We start from the raw sequence: 16009 nt of genomic DNA on the forward strand, positions 1-16009 counted from the left end.
TATTTCATAAGGCAGTCACAATGGATCTCACCATTCAAAATTTTTAACCAATGGAATCCGTAATATACCCTCCCTATCTGAGTGAGTAGAATACGTCAATATAATCGGGTGGAAACTAATCAAGGAGAGAAGCAACTTATAACTGAGGAGAAACTTCCTGACAGTTAGAACAATTAATCAGTGGAACAGCTTCCCTCCAGAAGTTGTGAATGCCCCAACACTGGAAGTCTTTAAGAAGATGTTGAATAGCCATTTGTCTGAAACGGTATAGGGTTTCCTGCCTAGGCAGGGGGTTGGACTAGAAGACCTCCAAGGTCCCTTCCAACTCTGCTATTGTATTATATTGTAAAAGGGTGGAGAATCACAGCATTACAGACATTCAAATGAGAGGCAACAAGGGAATAAATGCCAGTTAGCAGAGCCCCCTGATGTAGGGACACGTATGACTGACGTACTATACAAACCTATGTGAAAACCATATTTAAATTTGAACAGTCAAATTTGAAAAAATTGTACATTTAAATTGGAAAAAGTTATTGTCATTGTAATCTGGATCCTGATTATCCACCCACCCACCCACCCACCCACCCACCCACCCACCCACCCACCCACCCACCCACCCACCCATCCATCCATCCATCCATCTATCTATCTATCTATCTATCTATCTATCTATCTATCTATCTATCATCTATCTTATTTAAGAACTTCCCATTTTCTTGTTTTTACAAGAAAAATTGTATTTGAAGTACAGATAGTCCTTCACTTACGACTGCTTATTTAATGACTACCTGTAGTTACAACAACTGCAGAGGGGATGATTTATGGTTTGTAAAGCACTTCCAGGCGTCATAAGGTGCTGTTCACCTCCTCCACGCCTGTGGTCACATAATTGCATTTCAAGCACTTGGAATCCGGCTCACATTTTTACTTAGTTGCAGCATCCTGTTATCCTATGACTGTGATTTGCAATGTTTTTTTTACGCTGGTTTCCATCTTTTTGCCAATTTCCAGTAAAAAGATATCCATCAGGAGAATGGATTCGGACTTACGATAACATGATTTGCTTAGCAACTACCATAAAAATGATTGTAAGATTGGATCCAATCATGTAGGTGCCTTAACATACGATTGTCATGACTTACGACTGAAATTCAGGTCCCAATTGTAGTCATAAGATGAGGACTACCTATACCTTGTCTTACAAAGAAGACTTTAAATGAGTACGTTTGGATGGGTGATTAGTTATAAAGATGACTGTAACATTGAAAATTGACAAATCAGTGGAATGTTTATCAGTTTGAAAATAATACTTTTCTTTTCTTTTCTTCCAGTTTGTCCAAGTATAGACATCCGAAATAACATGACCAATTTCAGCATGCTTGAGAATTGTACTGTGATTGAGGGACATCTGCAGATCTTGCTTTTGTTCAGAACTAAAGCTGAGGATTTTAGAGATCTCAGCTTTCCTATGTTGACGATGGTAACCGAATACGTCTTGCTATTCCGGGTCTATGGTGTGGAGAGCTTCAGGAAGCTTTTCCCCAATCTGACTGTGATTCGTGGGACTCATCTCTTTTTCAACTATGCTTTGGTCATCTTTGAGATGGTTCACTTGAAAGAGATTGGCCTTTACAGCCTGATGAACATTACCCGAGGGTCCGTACGAATTGAGAAGAATCCTGAGCTCTGCTTTTTGTCAACCATTGATTGGTCTCGGATTTTGGACTCCGTAGAAGATAATTATATTGTTGCCAACAAAGATAATAATGAGTGTGGAGATATATGCCCAGGAATAATGCAAGAGAAAAGCAACTGTCCTCAGACTGTGGTCAATGGTGATTTCACTGAGCGTTGTTGGAGTCATTCCCATTGCCAGAGAGGTAAGTTGATGAATTTAGGCTATTGCTAAATGTCATTTTTTTCTTGTCCTGAAAACAACTTTTTTTGTAAAACACTCTCTTATTAATTATCCCATTCTTTGGCACAATTCTAGTTTAATCAAGTGTCTTACTACCAGATGCTGCTGAGCTACAGTTCCCCTTACTCTTCATCATTGACCATGCTAGCAGGAGGCTGCTGCAAGTTATAGTTCCAACAATTTCTGGAATGTTGTAGGTTGCGTATTCATTGGTCTGTAAATCTCTGACACCTTTCCATCCTACAGCAAATGGATGTTCTTCATCTGACTTTGAAGAAGAAATAATTGTATCCTGCATAGGTAATACAGGATCAATAAGCAAATTCTGTAGTTTTCTATCTTTAGCTGGAAGGATCATCTAGAAAACCCTTGAAAACACATTCATCTGAGATGTTGAAGAGTTGTAATAAATTAAATACCTTCAATGCTTGGGATGATGAACAAATATTATGATTGGGTGTAAGATTTTCTTAATATTCCTAAATGCAAAATGAAAATAACTGTTAGGATAGTTCTTCGCACGTGCGTCGGTGGACTGATTGTATTGTTTTGCTTGAGGATTGTGTGTGTGTGTGTGTGTGTGTGTGTGTGTGTGTGTACCTTGAGCTAGGCAGCTTAATTTGCCAGCTGGATGATTTTCTAAAAAGTTGGTTTTAGTGCAGAAAACTGCCTACTGTACTAATTGGTTGCATCTATGTATCTGGTGCCTTTCTTGAAAACTTTATCATGCCTATTTGAAATTAGTGTATTTTTCAGAGTATAAGATGCACCTTTTTCCCTCAAAAAAGAGGGTGAAAATCTGGGTGCATCTTAAACACTGAATACAGCATTTTTGGCCTCCCGAAACCCCTCCCCCTTTGCAAAAATGGCCTTGCATAGCATTTAGGAGGCTTCCAGAGTGCTCCTGGGGGCTGGGGAGGGCAAAAATGAGCGAAAAACAGACAGTTTTTTTTCTTGTTTTTGCCCACCCAGCCCCCAGGAGCACTATGCAAGCCTCCTAAAGGCTATGCCTGCCCTTTTTTTTTGACAAAAGAGGGCCCGTTTTTAAAACTTTTTTTTAAAAAATTGCCTCTTCAAAATATTGGTGCATCTTGTACTCCAAAAAATACAAGACTTGTCAGTGTTTAGGGCTTACTAGAAGGGAAGAAAAAATGAAAACTGTTTATGATTGATTACTAAACTCATTATTTATAATCTCAAGCTTTCTTCCAGGTTCTGTTTTCCATTTATTCATTTGTTTTACAAGGCCAAAACATTTTGAATAGCAGCACTTGTGGATAAACAACTTATAAAAATGTTAACTTGTCAAACTGTCATGATTTGCTGAACTTTTTCTGGGTATATTTGCCAACTTGTAAAGGCATTTGTTGCAAATAGTTTATTGTCCTAATACAGGGGAGTCCAAACTTGGGAACTTTAAGACTTGTGGACTTCAACTCAATACTTTCCTAGCAGAGCTGGCTGGGGAATTCTGGGAGTTGAAGTCCACAAGTCTTAAAGTTCCCAAGTTTGGACACCCCTGTCCTAATAGAGCATTTTTGTTCAGAATGATTACCCAGAAGTTGTAGTTGTACTGTAGCTCCTTCTACCTTGACTTCTAGACATGTGATAGAAGCCTATTGGAAAAGCTGTCGCTTCCTTGTCTATCTCAGCATTCTGTTTTTAGACCCTGTGTATTGTTCACCAAATTCTATTCAAGTCCCCTTTGTTTAATTCAGTGGACAAAATATCAAAGTCCTGTTATTTGCTTTGAAATTGAATTTTGCCAAGGAAAATGTTTTTTCCCCCAAACAAATTTGTATTTTTCATTTTTGTTACCATGCCACAGTGTCCTTTCCCCCAGTTTTATCCCTGCATATATCCACTGGGGGGAAAACCCTGTCTATTCTGAAAGAATGGACATTCAGCCTCATTTGTTTACTCTATGTTTTTGAGATATTATCCTGTGTATTTTGTTTCAATTTCTCTAGTGAAGGGGTCTCCAAATTTGGCCACTTTAAAACGTAAGGATTTCAAGTCCTAGAATTCCTCAGCCGGCCAATTTTGGGAGTTGATGCCCACAAGTCTTAAAGTTGCCAGGTTTGGAGACCCCTGCACTAGTTTAAAGACAGCCATATGCTGAATTCATGGAACAGGAAGAGGAAATGTTCTACAAAAAAAAAAAAAAAAACCCTGGCTGAATAGAGTGAATGAGAATATCCACTCTATTCAGGGAGCTGATCTTTGATGTCTACATCTGTTGAGAAAGCTTTTGCCTTCTAGCACAAAAAGAGCTTCTATCCCATATGATCTTAAATAGGCTTTCTTTGGTAAGTTTATAACTCTGGAAAGTTCTTCTTTGGTGGGTTCATAACTTTGGGGGGGGGGGGGAACTGCTTTTTCTACTGACTTGTCTTTAGAAAGTGACAAAGTTCAGAAGTGTGTGTATGTGAGAAACAGTGCTTTGTATTGTTTACTTAGGTAGAAATATTACTTAGCAACTGTTTCCAATGACTTCTTGTTCTTTTTCTAAATGTCCTGGGAATTTCTGTAATCATAGGCCAAGTTTTATTGCATATACAACGTACTTCCTTCTCCAACCCAGCCCCCTCCACTCACAGTATGAGAAACCAAACCTAATGAGAGCACTTGATAGCACTAGAAATATCACATTCTCATGGATGTGATATTTATTAATCTCTTTGAAGCATACACAAATGTTTCCTGTTACTGGTATCACAGGAGGAAAAAAGCACGTTTACTTTCATCACGAAAGTCAGATGAAATACTTTCTAAGAGTTCTCAAGCAAACACTGGTTTGATGATAGAGAAGTCTCAAGGGCTTTTTCCAGACCAGTACTTCTCTATTCACCTCTGTGTATAAAGAAATAGGAAGCAGCTCATTTCTCTGTGTACTTATGCTTCTGAATTTGGATATATAAAAGAAGGATGCCTTTCCCACAGATGTCATATACCACTAAAATATATATTTGAGGAGATAATCAAGCCTTTGGTTGAAACTTCCCATTCCTGCTGAAAAGCCACTAACATCTCCAACATTTTACTAATTGATGGAGGAGAATGTTTGTAGCTCAGTTGAAATGAGGGGTCTTTTGTGCTCTCCAAGTTGCGTTGTTTTCTTGCAGATGTTTCATTATGCAGATTAGGTTACTTCATCATGTTACCTAGTTTGGGTAATGAAATATCTGCCAAAAAGCCCACAACCAAACTCAGAGAGCATCAATGACCCATCACCTTACTAATCAATTCCATCCTATCTTGCAGGAGAACTTTGAAGATATATAGTCTTTATTTGAAGAATGCCATCTTTGGGGAGACTGCTGTACTCAATAGAGCGGTTAAGGTGCATGGCTAGAAATCATGAGTACTTGTCCCACCTTAGGCATGAAAGCTGGCTGGGTGACCTTGGGCCAGTCTCTCTCTTTCAGCCCAACGCACCTCACAGAGTGGTGGTTGATAGAAGAAAGGCTGGATTTAAGAACTCACTCAAAGCTGTATGGGTATTGTTTTAGTTTGTTGCCTCTCATCAGACCTCTACATAGTCCAAGCAGGATCATTATTATGAAGACTGGCACACTGGAGGATGATGAAAATAAAAAAGATCTTGGCTTTATCTAGATAAAAAATTCTACTCAGTTCCATATTCTCTGATGATGAGTTACCCTGTGGTAAGATGAATGGCTGATAAATGTAATAAATAAAAGAATAAAATAAAATAGATATTCTCCAGTCGCTTCATATAGATATTGATGAGTATGAATATGTAAATTTGCAGCTGATAGGCTGCAGGGTGGCCAAAATTACCATTTGCACCTAGACCCTTCAAAGTAGGAGTGGAACTACAAGAAAGGCATGCCTTTGATTTTCAAATGCTTTAGGCAATTTTATAAAATACTATTAGTGGTATCATAGGCCAAGTGATTGAGGAACACAAGCCCATACACTCCCAACATACTGACCATCAGAGTGACCAAAAGTATCTCCATGTCACTGGTTTAAAAGCAGACTGAGAGAGCTCTAGATAATCAGGAGCATCAAGAGTTGCTCAGTAACATCATTCTTTATAGTTCACAAATAGGGAAGGATCTAAACACATTTTTTTTTCTTCAGTGGAGGTACTCTGCTGCTGTCTTTAATGAAGATGGTATAACACCTGACAGAGGAAAGTGTTAATAAGAGAATATATCACTTCCCTCAATGAATACCTCACAATCTCAACTACCCAGAACTCAGTTTAGATGAGTAATACTCACGTTGTCCAAGCAGCTTTTCCAAATACTCAAGGGCAGAAAACAAATTGACAAGCAAGTATATTGACTATCTCCATGTTGTCGTAATTAATGGTATCTTCCATCTGATTGTTGATATGGCTGGCTTTATCTGCAAAACATTTTACAGAACGTTCACAGATCTCCCTCCAAGGACTCAAGAAGGATTCTGCAATTTTTACAGTCTCTATCAGCATCCAAACTACCCAGAATAGCTTCATCTGGTGATTTTCTGCAGATGCAATGACAAAGGAGAAGAAGCTCTTTTTTTAACCCCCAATGCCAGATTGTAAACAAATCCAACTATGTGATCATAGTTACTTTGGATTTTTATCACTTTTGCTGTAGCCATCTGTCTGCCTGCTTCATACAGTAGTCTATAACTCCTCAAGCAAAGAAGAGTTATAGGCATAAATTGCTTAGGAGCCAAATAGTCCGGTCTAGACCAGTGATGGCGAACCTATGGCACACGTGCTACAGGTGGCATGCTTAGCCATTTGTCAGGGCACGTGAGGCGCTGCCCTGTCAGCTGACCAGCGTGCATGCGCGCACTGGCCAGCTAAGTTCATCCTTTTTTAAAGCCATTTTTCGCCCTCCCCAGGCTCCAGAGGCTTTATAAGAGCCTGGGGAGGGCGAAAACAGCCTCCCCCGCCCCCCCGGACGCCCTCCGGAAGCGTCAGGGAAGCCTCTGGACAGGCCCTGAAGCTTTCGGAGCACTCAAAATGAACCTCCGAGCAAAGGGTCGTTTTGAGCGCTCCGAAGGCTTCAGGGACTGTCCAGAGGCTTCCCTGATGCCTCCAGAGGGCGTCTGGGGGGGCGGGGCGGAGGAGGCTGTTTTCGTCCTCCCCAGGCTCCTATAAAGCCTCTGGAGCCTGGGGAGGGCGAAAAAAGCATGTAAAAATGGGGGGGGAGCGCCTGTAGTGCACGCATGCGCACTGGGGATCGTGCATTGCATTATGGGTGCAGCACGCCTGCACATGACCCCCCTGCGCTCTCCCCACTTATGGCACGCGAACCAAAAAAGGTTCGCCATTGCTGGTCTAGACTCTAAACTGAGAGCTGGAGATTTTCCAGTGGACTCGAGGGAGGGGTTACACACGGGTTTTGTCACAGCCTGATTGGTCCATAGACTGAGGGAAAACTTCTTAAATACTGCTCCTTTCCCATTGGCTCCCAGTTTCCTCTCAGTCTTTTGGTCCAAGCACTGCTTTAGCTCTTAGGTAGGAAAATTCAAAATATTAAATAATTTATCTGTGAAATTCGATTGATTGGATATTCCAAATTCTAAATTATATCAGCTGCGGTTCAAGGGACAGTCCTTGCTGCCCCGTGCGGACTGGGAGAGCCACGTGGGGCATTCCCCTCCCTTTCCATGGGCCAGGAGCCCTGCTCATACCCCCGGGCCAGCGGGGGTGACGGGCTTCGAGAAGCATCCTTCGGAATTTGCCGAGCCTCACTAAACCCGCTAAGGAAGGGAGAAGGCTTGCCGGCGTGAAGGAAGCCCACAAAAGTAAAAACAGCTCTGCCTTGCCGCCGGCTTCAGCCACTGCCTTATACGGCGGCACCCTAGCTCAAAGGGGCCGCGGCGTTCAAAGACAAGCCGTGGCGCCTTAATTTCTCAAGTCACAACCGCTGGCAGCTTGGAGGAGCGCAGGAGAGCCGCGGCGCGCTAATCAAGTAGCGGCCGCCCTGGGAAGGCGCGATCGGAGCTCCAGTGGCCATTTTGGAATTGCCACGTGTTGGCAGGCCGCAAGCAACCACATGGGCCCCCATTGTCCTGCATTGCAGTAAATCGAGACAGGCGGCAAATTCAGCTCCCGCAGGCCCAGGGACCAACAGGAACCGACAGAGGCCTGGCATCTGGACACTTGAGTGGGGCGATGGTGGCAAGATCCGACCCTCAGGCGTCCATAGAGGCCTCTATGGAAGACAGGGATGACCACTCAGATAGGCCCAGAACCAAGGCCGCTGCATTCAAGCCCTTTGCGACCCAGCGACCCTCCAGAGTGACTGCAAGGGACAAATTGAGAAGGCAGAAGGCCTTGGAAAAGACCATTGCAAGGGCGGAAAGGCAGGCTCAGTCCATCAGGCCCAGATCAAGGTCCAGATCCCCAATCAGGCCCTCTTCCAACCAGTCAGGCTCTCCTCCTAGAGGATTCAGTCCTTCTTCATCTTCTGTCTCCCCTTCCAGTTCTCATAGACATGCCAGACAGGGAGTCTCCCCTTCTCCTCCTGCCACCCTTGCCCCAGTAAGGGGGGAGGGTGTGGATCCTTTGGAGGGACCCTCCAGGGCTTATCATTCCTCAACGAGCCTAGCCCCACACGATCCAGGCCCATTATAGGAAGATCTTGAAGACCTAGATCTTCTGCCTGAAAGCATTAAATGGTTCATGTCTGCAGCCATCACACATGGCATTGCCCAGAGGGACAGGGCAACTCACGGCAGGGCTATGGGCTCTTATAGACCACAACACCCAGGGCTACACCCCCTCCATGGTCAGTGAAGGTTCCTTCCTGGGGACACAACCACGATGACATGGAATTCTCGGAGGACGAGGATTGCGCATCTACCTCAAGCGGACAGCGGGGCTGTACAGATCAGAGGCCCTTTTTGTTTCCTTCCAAACGGTATCTCTAGGGGCCAGGGTGTCCTCGGCCACAATCGGTAGGTGGCTTTGGCAGGCCATAGTGATGGCCTACGAGGCGTCTGGTTAGGTTCCTCCGGTAGACATCACGGCCCATTCGACTCGAAGTGCTGCTACCACTGCAGCATGGGCCACTAGGGCTCCATTCAAGGACATCTGCCGGGTGACACCTTGGTTGTCTCCGACCCCTTTCATCCGGCACTACCGTTTGGATGCCTTCGCCTCTGCGGGAGCGTCTTTCGGGCATAGGGTTCTGCAGAGTGTGGTGGCTGACTCTCCCCCTAGGCCCTAATTTTCCCTCCCTGGGACTAAGCTTGGGTATATCCCGTGTGTAACCCTTTCCTTGAGTCCACTGGAAAAAGAATGTTGGTCTTACCTGAACATGTCTTTTCAGTGGATGAGAGGGAGAGGTTACGACCCGTCCTAGTCAGTTTAAGGTAGGGCCAAGGGGAGGGCCGGGAGGTTCCCGGGTCGTCTTGTGTTTTCTTGCAGGTACAGTCCTTGACATCGAGGAAACTGGGAGCCAATGGGAAAGGAGCAGTATTTAAGAAGTTTTCCCTAAGTCTATGGACCAATCAGGCTGTGACAAAACCCATGCGTAACCCCTCCCTCTCGTCCACTGAAAAGACACGTTCAGGTAAGACCAACATTCTTTTAAAACTTTTGGTGCTGCAGGGGACAGATCCACCAACAAATTTCTAGTAGATAGAACCTCAAAATCATCCCCTGCACAAAGGTGGGATAGAGCCATTAAGTGTACTTTAATTAAAATGGCGAGCAGTCCATGACAAAGGATTCAATTCTAGCTTCTCCACCTGTGGAGTGTTAATCATGATGCAGGAAGCCAGATGTGCACCACTTAATATCATAGATATCAACTGTTGCAGGACAGGTTAGTTATGTTAGTCATGAATTCTTGAGCAGATCTTAAGAGGCTGGCCTTTAATAAATGGCCATCTAGTCAGGATCTCGGGATGTACAGATATTCCTTTCTACATGAGCACCTTCTTCCCTTAAGTAGTACCAAAAGTCATTAATTATCTTTGTATCTATCTGCCTAATTTTCAAAGTTCACATTGGTCTGATCTTTTTGGGATCAACTTATTGATCATCATGCTTTTTGTGGAAAAGGGATACTTGTATGTTTGTTATATCTTTATTTGGATTATTTGTTGATTTGTGGTGTATTGTCACTACTTATATACTGTCTACTGATTTTAACTTATTATGAACTTTTTTAGAAATATTGGAGAGGAGTATAAAAAATGGTAAGCAATATCTGTATGGTGAATATATATTCACATTGGAGGAGAGGATTCTGTAATGATAAATTACAGAATCTGCATAAAATTTGGTACATTTATTAATAATGTACCAAATTTTATGAAATCCTCAAGTACATATATTTTTATTTATGATAATTTGGTTCGTGTTTGGGATAGCCACCCAGGGCTTGAAGGACCATTTTATCCATTTAATTAATCATTTACCTCAGTAACATAAGCTCTAGCATCAGTTCCTGAAAAACTGGGCTCTGAAGCCAAGTAATTTCTCAGAGAAGTACCATAGTTTGTGTAAGGCCTCTCAGCTCCTTTCCCCCCTCATTCTGTATTACGTACTATATCTGGTCCACAATGCAAATTAACAATAGAGAGATTAATAATATGAGTGATGTGCAATTCTCTGCTTCAGGGGTGGTTTGGAGCATTCTTTATTCTGGTTTTCTTTGCAGCCTCTGCAGAATAGTGCCCATCACATACTTCTCTACTTACCAGAACATATATTTTATCACTCTAAATTGCTCTTGCTTGTATTACAGCCTGTTATTCTGTAATTCTTGTGGAATTTTGGTTATGTGGTCATGCTGGAATCACTCAGCCATAATGTGAGGCTATGTAATTGTCAGCTATGAAAAAAACTATGACTTTTCCTTCTTAAACCTGTGAAGGGGAAGTTCCGAAATACAATACAATACAATACAATAGCAGAGTTGGAAGGGACCTTGGAGGTCTTCTAGTCCAACCCCCTGCCTAGGCAGGAAACCCTATACCGTTTCAGACAAATGGCTATCCAACATCTTCTTAAAGACTTCCAGTGTTGGGGCATTCACAACTTCTGGAGGCAAGCTGTTCCACTGATTAATTGTTCTAACTGTCAGGAAATTTCTCCTCAGTTCTAAGTTGCTTCTCTCCTTGATTAGTTTCCACCCATTGCTTCTTGTTCTACCCTCATGTGCCTTGGAGAATAGTTTGACTCCCTCTTCTTTGTGGCAACCCCTGAGATATTGAAACACTGCTATCATGTCTCCTCTAGTCCTTCTTTCTATTAAACTAAACATACCCAGTTCCTGCAACCGTTCTTCATATGTTTTAGTCTCCAGTCCCCTAATCATCTTTGTTGCTCTTCTCTGCACTCTTTCTAGAATCTCCACATCTTTTCTACATCGTGGCGACCAAAACTGAATGCAGTATTCCAAGTGTGGCCTTACCAAGGCATTATAAAGTGGTATCAACACTTCACGTGATCTTGATTCTATCCCTGTTGATGCAGCCTAGAACTGTGTTGGCTTTTTTGGCCGCTGCTGCACACTGCTGGCTCATATTTAAATGGTTGTCCACTAGGACTCCAAGATCCCTTTCACAGTTACTACTGTTGAGCAAGGTACCACCTATACTGTACCTGTGCATTTAATTTTTGTTGCCTAAATGTAGAACCTTACTCTTTTCACCATTGAATTTCATTTTATTAGATGGTGCCCAATGTTAAGTTTGTCAAGATCCTTCTGTATCTTAAGCCTGTCTTCTGGAGTGTTGGCTATTCCTGCCAGCTTGGTGTCATCTGCAAATTTTGATAAGTTCCCCATTTATTCCCTCATCCAAATCATTGATGAAGATGTTGAAGAATACTGGGCCCAAAACAGAGCCTTGGGGTACTCCACTGCATACTTCCCTCCATGAAGACGCAGTTCCATTGAGAACCACACGTTGAGTGCGGTTGGTCAGCCAGTTACGAATCCATCTGGTGGTGATGCTGTCCAACCCACATTCTTCAACTTTATCTAGTAGTAGGTTATGGTCTACCTTATCAAATGCCTTACTGAAGTCCAAGTAAACTATATCGACGGCATTCCTCTGGTCCACTAATTTTGTCACTTTGTCAAAGAATGCAATAAGATTAGTCCGGCATGATCTGTTTTTGACAAACCCATGTTGGCTTTTTGATATTACTTTGTTTGCTTCTGGGTGTTCACTAATTCGTTGCTTGATTATCTTTTCCATAATCTTTTCTGGTATTGAGGTCAGGCTGATAGGTCTGTAGTTTCCTGGATCTGTTCTTTTCCCCTTTTTTGAAGATGGGAACCATATCAGCTCTTTTCCAGTCCTCTGGTAGTTCCCCGGTGCTCCAGGATCTCTGAAAGATATAGTTCAGTGGTTCTGAGATCTCGTCTGCCAGTTCCTTCAGAACCCTGGGGTGTAATCCATCCGGTCCTGGTGATTTGAACTCGTTTTGGGTAGACAGGTGCTCACTTACCATTTTCTTCCCTATTTCAACTTGTGTTCCTAATCTGATTTTTGTGGTGCTGTTTTTGATAGGTTGGACTGTTTTAACCCTTTGTGTAAAGACAGATACAAAACATGAGTTAAATAGTTCTGCTTTCTCCCTGTTGCTTGTCACCTTCTTGCCACTTTCTCCCAGCAATGGACCAATTGTTTCCTTAACCTTTTTCTTGTTTTTAACATGTTGGAAGAAGCTTTTTTTGTTATATTTTACTTTTGTGGCAAGCCTTTCTTCATTGTGAGCCTTAGCTTTCCTCACTTCATCTTTACATGCTCAGGCTATTTGCTGATGTTCTGCCTTAGTTATGTCCCCCCCTTCCCACTTTTTATACTTATCTTTTTTGTCTTTCAATTTGTCAGAGAGTTCTTTATGCAGCCATGCTGGTTTCTTTTGGGAGCTGTTATTTTTCTTCTTCATTGGTATTGTGCTAGACTGGGCTTTTATAATCTCATTTTTCAAAATTTCCCAAGCTTCTTGTGTTGTTTTCCCCTTGAGGATTCTCATTCATGGAATTTTTCCCAAGCTCTCTCTGAGTTTATTGAAATTAGCTCTCTTAAAGTCCAAGACCCTAGTTTCACTTTGTTCTACTACTTGTGTTTGCATAATGTTGAATTCCAATATTGCATGGTCACTTGCCCCCAGGGTTCCTATGGCTTCAACACCTTCTATCATTCCTCTCTGTTAGTGAGAATTAAGTCGAATATGGCTGATCTCCTTGTTCCCTTCTCTATTTTTTGGGAAACAAAGTTGTCTGCTAGGTTTGTTAGGAACCTTTTGGATCTTCCACTTGGTGCAAAGTTTGTTTCCCAGTTGATGTCAGGGTAGTTAAAATCTCCCACTACTATTGTGGTGTGCTTCCCCAAATTATTTGACATCCAGTTCTTAACATATAGCCAGAACAAATCAGACAAATTTGATTTAGGTGTCTGAATTGAGCTCTAAAAGTTGTCTCCAATGCTAAGTCTTGGGATGTAAATTATAATTGCAGCCATCCCCATTATTTGGTTGGGGGAGCAGGAAGGCTCTCAGAGTGGTAGAAGTGTTATTTTAAACAAATGAATTGGAACCGTTCTTGTCTTATATACAACAATAATAGTCAGAGAGGAACCCTAGGTTGTTTCATGTTTTGCAGGCACGTAACAAACATTTTTTAAACCAAGATAGGCTCAATCTGAGACCACATTTCTACGTATAAAGTCCACTCATAATGCACTTTGTTTTCTATCTCAAACTAACTGCAAGGAACCCTTTAATTTCAAGGTAAGCTTACTACGTGTCTAACATTGAACCACTGGTGGTAACCATTCTCCAGGATTTCAGGCACAGATAGCTCTTTTTCATCACCTGCAATCCAAGTTTGCCATAACTGGAAATATTGGTATTGAACTGAAGGCTCTGTGCAGGCAAAACATGGATTCTGCCACTGAGGCCTCGTTAAATGAAGAAAATTAGTCACCTGAGCTCTGAAATGTAAGCAAGTGATAATGCTTCCAATATCATGGAAAAGAAGTGTGATTGGCATTTAGTAGATCTAGAGGTATTTTCAATTAGTTATAAGATGTACGGTAGATTATTGGTGGAGATTAATAAAAATAATTGTTGATGCTTATAATTTTGTGATGCATCCTTGCTTGCGACATGGATCTTCTCAGCTAAAGCATTAAGATTTCCAGGAAGTTTATTCTAAAATGCCTCCAATTTTAGAGAAAATGTTCCCTGGCTGCTTGGCCTTAGGTCAGTTGTTCAGTTGCATTAATAAAATCCTTGAGGGGGATGCTGAAGTAGCTTTGGCTTCTGATTCTTGTGGCTTTCTGCTGCTTCCTTGTATGTGCAGTTGATTCTTTTGGCAGCAGGATTCCAACAGGTCCAATTCAAGCAGAACAGAACAGATGTTTTTCTGGAACACTCTCTAAACTCAGTCAAATCCAAAATATAAATGCAACTTTAAGGATAAACTTCGCTTAATGAATTTTTCAGAATGAGTTGAGGAAAAATTTGTGCAAACTGGAAGAATACAATTAGGAAATTTCTCCATTTCTTTTTCAAAAGGATAGAAATTTCACTTGTTGCAGAACAATAAGAGGAACATATAGAATCAGCCATATATAACTTTTTTTAGTGGTATTGTAATTTTGAACAGTCATTAAATGAATGGTTATAAATCAAGGGCTACCTGTACCGTCTAAACACTTCACTGAATGCAATACAGAAAGCAGAACTCATATTTTGTGTAAGAACAAGGGTGTCAAACTGGTGGCCCGCAGGCTGGATGCGTGACATGCAGGCCACGCCCATCCCAACTCCTTAAAGGGAAAAATGTCACGATACTCACATGATAGCAATGTGAAACGGCGAGTTTGACACCGTGTGTTTGAGACATGTAAAAGTCAACAATACAGATGGAACATAGTTGTTCTAAGCATCCTGCATGGCCATTAAGCAGACCCAGTCCTGGAGCAAATGTACCTGTGTGGAATAAACATATTAGTTTGGGGAACTACCATGTCTAAAGAATTGGCATCTCTTTTTGAGATATAATGAAAGGTTTGGGAAAGTTGCTGGCAGGGAGTTGCAGATTATTTTGCCCTTTAATAATCAAACCACTTAAAGCAGTCCAGTGTTGCATAGAAACTGAGACTTTGGCAAATTCTTGATTTACTTCTTTGGCTTTTGGAGCCAAGACAAGTACATCTATTCTACTTTTGCTTTTTCCTTCTCTTGAAATGAGAAGAGTTTTTTTAAAATCCAAGGTTTATTCCTGCTTTGCTGTCCCTAGTTTGTTGAGCAATCAAGAAGATGGCATTGCTAAATTATTTCATTCCACTGTGCTCTGTGTTGTCCTGTTTTCAGCTTTGTCTTGTGACAGAATTCAATCTTAAAATGCAATTATTGTGTTTGTGTCCTGAGCAGATGGGCAAAATTCTGTGAATCTCTTTAAGGACTGTGTGTATTTTAAACAAACATTTGTTTAAGTGTCCAAGCCATTTTACAGCTTACTATTCATCACAATTAGGAGTTTAATTCTGAATTAAGTGCCTTTTAATAGAAGCTTGAATTGTCAGTTATGTATCTTACACTTGAAAAGTGAGAAAACTTTGCTGAGACTGTGAAATAACAATATGCCTATTAAGCTTCAAAATAATGCTAAGCACAGAATGTTCAAAGTATGTTATTATATTATATAATGATCTAAGATTATATTCTATCATTCCTTTAAGAACTTTAAGAACTCAAATTTGTACATATAATATCTATGTCTTTAGTTTCCCCCCATAACAGCAATAGCATTAGGATAATGGAAAAGCTTAAATCAGTCAATGAACTTCTGTATCTAAGATTTCAACCTGAGGCTTCATAATCTATCATTTTAATTACTACATTAGTTGATTATAATTTAAGAAGTTTCAAAACAGTATGGAAGTTATTTAAAACACTATTTTTTATTGGAAGGTTCAGAACAAAGTCCCATTTAAATCCTCTTCTCTTTATAGTTTTAAATTTGCTCAAATATGATCATTTTAATACTTCCTAGAATATTTTAATTGTTATTGGAATACTCATTTGTTTTTATGTATTGATATTTTATTTTTCATTTTTCTGTAATACAGGTAGTCCTC

General features: G+C 41.3%; 1 protein-coding gene across 1 annotated transcript in view; it reads left to right on the forward strand.

The window, feature by feature from the left end:
• INSR (insulin receptor) overlaps positions 1-16009 on the forward strand; it is a 101777-nt gene that overhangs the window by 19279 nt on the left and 66489 nt on the right. The window contains exon 2 of the mRNA XM_081970517.1: positions 1335-1883. Coding sequence (XP_081826643.1) covers positions 1335-1883 — 549 coding nt within the window. The remainder of the gene's footprint in view (positions 1-1334; positions 1884-16009) is intronic.

Source organism: Natrix helvetica (genome assembly GCF_964273705.1).
Source record: "Natrix helvetica genome assembly, chromosome: 1".
Taxonomy (NCBI): domain Eukaryota; kingdom Metazoa; phylum Chordata; class Lepidosauria; order Squamata; family Natricidae; genus Natrix; species Natrix helvetica.